At 47.4% G+C, this 7,410-nt stretch overlaps 1 protein-coding gene across 1 annotated transcript in view; it reads left to right on the forward strand.

Moving 5' to 3' along the window:
* ARL3 (ADP ribosylation factor like GTPase 3) overlaps positions 1-4,332 on the forward strand; it is a 57,706-nt gene extending 53,374 nt beyond the window's left edge. The window contains exon 6 of the mRNA XM_023511789.1: positions 4,054-4,332. Within this exon, the coding sequence (XP_023367557.1) occupies positions 4,054-4,101 (48 nt within the window). The 3' untranslated portion in view covers positions 4,102-4,332. The remainder of the gene's footprint in view (positions 1-4,053) is intronic.
* Positions 4,333-7,410: the final 3,078 nt, after the last annotated feature.

Raw genomic sequence — 7,410 nt, forward strand, 5'->3', positions numbered from 1 at the left:
AAAAAAAAAAAAAAAAAACAAGAGAAGTGTGCAGCACTCATTTAAACATAAGGAGCAGAAAGTTGCTCCTGGGCGGCGCCTATGGCTCAAAGGAGTAGGGCACTGGCCCCATATGCGGGAGGTGGTGGGTTCAAACCCAGCCCTGGCCAAAGAAAAAACTTGCTCCCCTTTCAAGTATGTAGTCTCTCAATATAGAGAAGTATGTAGTCTCTCAATATAGAGTTTCCACTGAAGACAGTGGTCTGAATGGATAGTTAACTTGATGTGATCATGCAGCCACATAAATATCCAGGCTCCGCACACAGGTACCTGGCAGGCCAGCAATCTTTATTTTTTTGAGACAGAGTCTCACTTTGTCATCCTTGGTAGAGTGCTGTGGCATCTAACTCACAGCAACCTCAGACTCTTGGTCTCAAGTGATTCTCTTGCCTCAGCCTCCCAAGTAGTGAGACTACAGGCACCTGCCACAACACCTAGCTATTTTTAGAGACAAACTCTTGCTCTGGTTCAGGCTTGTCTCAAACCTGTGAATTCAGGCAGTCCACCTACCTCAACCTCCCAGAATGCTAGGATTACAGGTGTGAGCCACTGCATCTGGCCTTTTTTTTTTTTTTTTTTTTTTTGAGACAAAGTGTTAACTCTATTGCCCTGGGTAGAGTGCTGTGGCATCATCATAGCTCACAGCAAGCTCAAACTCCTAGACTCAAGCAATCCTCCAGCCTCAGCCTCCTGAATAGCTAGGACTTCGTGTGCCCACTACAACACCCAGGTAGTTTTTCTATATTTAGTAGAGCTGGGGTCTCAGTCTTGCTCAGGTAGTCTTGAACTCCTGAGCTCAAGCAATCCACCTGCCTCAGCTTCCTAGAGTGCTAGGATTATAGGTGTGAGTCACTGCTCCAGCCCAGAAATCTTGAGAGTTGCATGGCCAGAAATAACCTCTGGCACCATTAGAGCTTCCAGTGTGTCTGGGACTACTCCAGTCTCAGGCCCCCATATTTGACTTAAGTCATAAGGAAGAAAAAATTGGAATTGCTTCCCTTCCCATCTCCAGGAATTCCCCACTCTTCTCTAAGCTTAATGTTTTAGGGGTTTTTTGAGACCAAGTCTCACTGTTGCCCTGGATAGAGTGCTGTCACATCATAGCTCATAGCAACCCCAAACTCTTAGACTCAAACAATCCTCTTGTCTCAGCCTACTGAGTAGCTGGGACTATAGGCATACACAATGATGGCGAACTATTTTAGAGATGGGGGTCTTGCTCTAGCTCAGACTGGTCTTGGAACTGCTGAGCTCAAGCAACCCATCCATCTCAGCCTCCCAGAGTATCGGGATTTCAGGCATGAGCCACAGCCCTGGTCCTAATCTTCTGTAAGCTTGAGGCAGATGTGCTTCCCTCTAGCAGTTGCCCATATGCAGGGGAACAGTTCAAGAACACAATGATGTGCAGCGCCAGGGCCAGGCTGCCTCTGCCATGCACTGTCTTGTGCCTTCATCTCATCTCGGACACAAATAATAGGACCTACTTCACAGGCTTATTACAAAAACTGATTTAAAAGATAACAATGGGGCGGCGCCTGTGGGTCAGGGGAGGGCACCGGCCACATATACTGAGGGTGATGGGTTTGAACGCAGCCCTGGCCAAACTGCAATAAAAAAAATAGCCAAGCACTATGGTGGCCACTTGGAGTCCCAGCTACTTGGGAGGCTGAGGCAGAGGAATCATCTAAGCCCAGGAGTTGGAGGTTACTGTGAGCTGTGGTATATACCACAGCACTCTACCGAGGGTGACAAAGTGAGAGTCTGTCTCTAAAAAAAATATATATATATAGAAATGAAGTGTACATTGTAGGCCAGACACCATGCTAGGTTCTGTGAATACGACCTCCAACAAGTCTGACACGAACTTTTCCCTTAGGGATTATTGCCTCTGCCACGCCTTCCACCTCCAGCCCAGGTTCATCCCCCAGGGTCCTTCTAAGTCCAGGGCTGTCACAGGGCCTGGTGCCCTGTTTGTGCCCTGTGAAGGGTTGCAGGTAACGGCTGCAGGGCCCCATGGTGGAGGTCAGACACTGGCCTCTGAGCGCCCTCTGTTGGTAGAACTCTGACTGGAAGGGTTCACTACTTGGGCCCTCACAGACATCTGGAGACACGGGACACTGCCCCTCAGCAGGGCACTGCCCTTTAAACCCTCCTCTGCCTCCATGACAGACACCCAGGATAAAGCTACCCTGCACCCTCCATCTTCTGCTTTGGGCTCTTGCCGCTGAGTAAATATTTTTCCTACCTCTTTGCTTGCACTCATGTTCAGTTACATATAATAAAAAAAAAGCCTTCTTAATCAGCCATATAACAAGAAAAAGACAGAATGGCTTTCACATAGTGTGGGAAGACTGTTCTTGATTTCTCTGAGAAGACGGTTTGATAAAATACTGCATATCTCCATAGAGGAGAGTCCGTTTTTGAGCTGTGCACCTTTGAGAGCATGCAGGCTCCCGAAGATGGAAAGTGCCATGTAAGTGCTGAGCTATTCAGCTCCCAAGGCAAGAGAAGATGTTTATCTTATTCATCCCTCTTTTATTTGTAAAATCTTTTTTGTCTCCTGGCAGGTGATCATTTTTTTTCCTGGAAACCAATTAGCTACTAAAATTAAACATGCTTCTCTTTAAATTAATCCTTTTCATAAAATGGTCTTAAAATTGGCCTTGGCTTTTCAGAGTAAGTAGCTGACCTAGTTGTAATTAGAGATGCGTTTGGACTCTCCCTTTCTCCCACCTCGGCATTCCTCCACCCTTCCCCCACTGAGGCCAGGTGCTATATACCTCTGGGCTTTCAGCCACAGCCAGCTGCATCTTGGCAAAGACCATAAGGTCCTCTCTGGGACAGCCATCAGAGTATCTGGTTCCCTTGCCCAAGTGCATTGATGGCAACTGGCGGAGTTTTAATCACTGTAAATTCAGGTGACGGTCAGATTAGCCAGGAGAGAGGATGCCTGCTGGTTGTTTTGCAGTGATGTATTGTTTATGGGATTAAGTTCCGAATGGCCGAAGGTGTCAGCTGATATTTATTACTATAAGCTGCCTCAGCTGTTCAGGTTCAGCTAGATCCATGGCCACAGGAAATGTGGGACTCGGTGGTGTGGTATGGCGCGTATGGCTGATATGTGCAAATGTGGCTGGGACCTCAGTGAGCATGTGTTAACAAATGCAGGGAAAAGATTTTGTTCTGGGCTACTGCGGGTACTCTGCATACCCCTCAAGGTTGGGGAAACTCTGGGGAAGGGGAAAGTGTCCAGGTGTGGCTCCAAAAGGAGTTGAAAAGGAGGTCACCTCTGACAGGCCTGGCATCCATGAGAAATCATGCCATCTGCTAGGTGGCTGTAATGATTGTGAAGTTTTTGCCTCTGTCTCCCTCCAGCCTTCAGAGAGGGCGCTTTCAAGGTCACTGTGCCTTTAAGGGAACCTTCTCCCCAGTCCCTCTGCTTAAAGCTGTAAGAAATAGGCCAGGCCCTTTTAAACCTATCTGTACTGCTGCAGGAAGAGAAATAAATGCGTATTGCCCTAGTGTGTTTCTAGCAACACACACTGCAGCGGGTTTGTTTTTCCAAAAAGAAATTTAATTTAACCCAAGTGTACACTGTCACACTGTAAACACACTGGGGCACCAGAAGGGTGGCTTATTGAATTTAATGCCCTAGCAAAGGTCAGCTTTTAGAAAAAGCCAAAAATGGCTGGAATCTTTCCTGATAGCTCTTCAATCAGGCCTTGGATCCAAGCAGATGTGTTTATTTTTTCAGAAGGGAGTTCCTGAGGACCCATCTCAAGTTCAGAAGCTGGGCACTCCCCCTTCCATCTCCCTCTCTTGTTCTCTGAGACCTCCTTCCTCCCAGAGGTCACTGTCCCTGGTCACCCAGGTGGGCCCCTGGGGCAAGCAAACTCCCTGAATCTGGTGGTCTGGGAGGGAGGACCCAGGACTCCCCCATCCCTCCCTTCAGGCTGGAATGTGTGGTGCCTTTCTTATAACTAACCTGCATTTCTCTGCCCATTTCCTTCAAAGGATGGCATGAACTGGGTCTGCAAAAATGTCAATGCAAAGAAGAAGTAAAATCTAGACAAATGGAGATGCAGGAGCTGTGGGAGCCGAATTCGGTCCTGAAAAACACTAATTTGCTGCTTTCTGACCAAATGTTTTTCCATCTGTGTACAGCTACAGCTGTTTGAAGAGAGGGAACAACACAGTTTAAAAAGAATCCCCATTCCAGCAGTAGATTTAACTGATCTCTGAGGTTCAGTATCATTTTTCAAATAAAGGAATTATATTATTTCCTCTGCATAATTGAAATAGTGTTAAATGTCTCAAAGCACATGATTAGAAAATGAGATCTTTTAAATGAGCAAGAGATTGCATTGCAGTTTAGACGATTCCAGTGGGCTTTTTTTCTTTAAAAAAAAAAAAAAAGAAGAAGAAGAAGAAGAAGAAAAAGAGGAAGCAGCAGCTTATGCTGAGTTCATTTATTTACTGACCTGTCCCTTACATTCCCTCCATGGTTTTGAAACCACAGACAGTGTTTGCTGGTGCTGGTCACTGATTTTTACCATCACCAACTGACCCAAGGCTTTAGTCTGTTCAGCAGGAAGCTACTGGGGAGGGGAGGGGAAGGAATAGCAGATGATTAAACCATCGTGTCATGCAGTAGGAGGCTATGTGTGTAATCCTTACCCTTTGGTCAGGAAAAAAAAAAATCCTTTCTTGCAAACAAGTCACTACTGAAATATACCCCATCCCCATCCCCATCCCCCCTAGCCAGCCACACAGGGAAGGAAATTCTTATGACTTTTGACTGTAATGACATCTGGAATGTAAGGAGAGGTGGGAGGTTTAATTCCAGAAAAATTACAAGGTCCTTAAAAAGCCCTCACATGGAGGGCTCAGGCGAGCGTAAACAGGCTTTCTCCAGCTCAGTGGAGCAGTGAGCAGCCGACTCTGGGATTAGCTGGCTTCTCCACTGCCGTCCCACAGAAGAGGCTTCTAAAGCTCAAAGAATTCTGTGTTTAAAAGATCACAATAGACCTCTGCTATCAGATTTAAAAAATAAATGCAGCTTTACCATGAACCTGCTCCACTGAGAAAAGCCAGGCAGATCGATTTTTAGAAGAGATCGATTTTTACAGTGCTGGCAAGCTGGTGATACGGGATGCTCGAGGCTGAAGAGGGGCTGCTGCTGGGGAGAACATGGAGGTGTGTGAACACAGGAGTCCTGCCCAGAGAGCCAGAGTCACCGCAGCTGTGGGTCTCCTCTGCTTCTCTCCAGTAAAATGGGTCCTCTGTTGGGTGACTGGGGAAGAATGGCAGAGGGCTTCTTCTGCCCCTCCTTGCAAAAAGAGCTTGTTTCCGTGGGCCTGCAGAAATCCCCAGCTTCAAACATGGGAAAGCAGGCCAGAGCATCGCCCAGCTCCTGAATTAAACTCTGTTCTGGTGCCTGAACTCAGGGGTTTTCAGAGAATGAATAAGAGACTGTCCAGTGCCTGGTGGGTCTGGGAGGCCAGCTGCCTTCTCATCCTGGGGGGTGGCCCTTCCCAAACCCTCCAAGGCATGTGAGCAGATTGAAGGGGCCACTCTAGCCCTGGCCCTCAGTGCTCAGCTTTTTCTGGACAAGTTACTCAGTAGAGACTTGAAGCATGGCCACATTCAAAGGTGGTCTGGGGTGAAAGTCATCAACAAAGGTGCCCTGGAGTTGCTGTGGACAGACCTGTAAGGACTTGCAAGACAAAAGAAAGTGAGGTCTTTTAAACCACAGAACTAGTTGTTCCCTGCAGCCTCCTCCACAGACCTCTGGCTCTCCCAAGCTCCTCTCTCGCTTTGAACAGAGACAACACAGGATGATAAGGAGTCAGAAATCCCCCTTCTGGGGCAGCATCTGTGGCTCAAAGGAGTAGGGCGCTGGCCCCATATGCTGGAGGTGGTGGATTCAAACCCAGCCCCAACCCAAAACTGTAAAAAAAAAAAAAAAAAAAAAAAAGAAATCCCCTTCTGCAGGGCTGGAAATAAATGTGGCTCCAGTCCTTGAAAATTGTTTTTCCTTCCCTATAGGGCATCCGAGATGTTATCTGGGGACAAAATGCCCTCTTTGAGGTCTGCAGTTTTGGAATACTGCAATAGAGAACTTTGACTCTGGCAGTGGATTGTCTGTAAAATATTTTCATTCTTTTACCACCAACTTCAGGAACTATTTTAAAGAGCCCTCCCAAGGCCTGAGCTAGCAGAAGCCACTTGTCCTCCTCTGATAAGGGCCTCTAAATGTTCAGATCTACTTCTCAGCTGCAGAAACACAGACATGTGGACGTCACACACTTTCATCTTCCCTCTGAGCCTTAGTGACCCCTCCCCAGGCTCAGGGGATAGATGAGAGAATCCTGGAAAACACAGGAGTTTGAAAGATCCCATTTGTGAAAACAAAATGCGTTTAAAGTCCCTTTTCCTCTCCCTAGTCTGGTCTCCGCCCCCTGTGGCCAAGAATTTGAAAGTAGAAAGGAGATACCCTTTTCCCTTCACCTCCCCCAGTGAGTCTCAGTGAGACTTTGCCCTTACCATCCCATCTGGATGTGCTGGGGAGAGGGTTGGGGGCCAGAGGGCAGGAAAGGCCTGGGACAGGCCCTTGACATGTCCTCAAGCCAGTTGTGGGAAAAACTTGAGTCCTCCCCTCCTCCCAACCTACCCTGTGCGGCTGCTTTTGGCTGGATTCTCCGCGCCCAGTGCAATACACCCTTTCCCCTTCACTCTCCCTTGGTTTCTATGGAAACAAGGGTGTCATTGATGTGGGCTGAGCAGGGGAACATGTCGGTGCACAGCTGAAAGTCAGCGATTATGCTGGCGGTTAGAAATGTGCCAGGGTTAAAGGAGTACACAGCTCCCACGACTGCTGAGAGGACATAGTCCTGCCCCCTCCCACTCTCCCTCCCTCCCTCCATCTCCACTTCTCTCTCCTGGCTTTTGACAAATTTCTTTTTTCCCCTCTGGACTAAAGTAGTGGCTATTTTTATGCCACTCTGCACCCCACCCTCACTGTTGGCCACTCCTTATCCGGCCTGGCCTAGAGGGTGACACCATGTCACCCTCACCAGGACTCATCCCTCGATTCCCGTCAGATTTTGCTTTGATTTCTCTTTCCTTTCCTTCTCAGGGACCAGTTCTTACTTCCTTTTATTTTTAGCTCTGCACTCCATGTGGTTTGAGGGTTCAGTCTGATCCATCTAAAGGTTCTTTTTTTATAATCCCTTTTGAAAATGATAATCAAAGGAAGGGACGCGGTGTTTGGTCATGTGGAAAACTCAATGTATAATTTAGATGTCTGTCAAAAATCCGACAAATAAAATTTAGCTGAAATGAAAGCAAGCTGGAATGTGTTGTGTTCTT

The sequence above is a fragment of the Otolemur garnettii genome, unplaced genomic scaffold, assembly GCF_000181295.1.
Source record: "Otolemur garnettii isolate 467f Iridium unplaced genomic scaffold, OtoGar3 scaffold00021, whole genome shotgun sequence".
NCBI classification, from domain to species: Eukaryota; Metazoa; Chordata; class Mammalia; order Primates; family Galagidae; genus Otolemur; species Otolemur garnettii.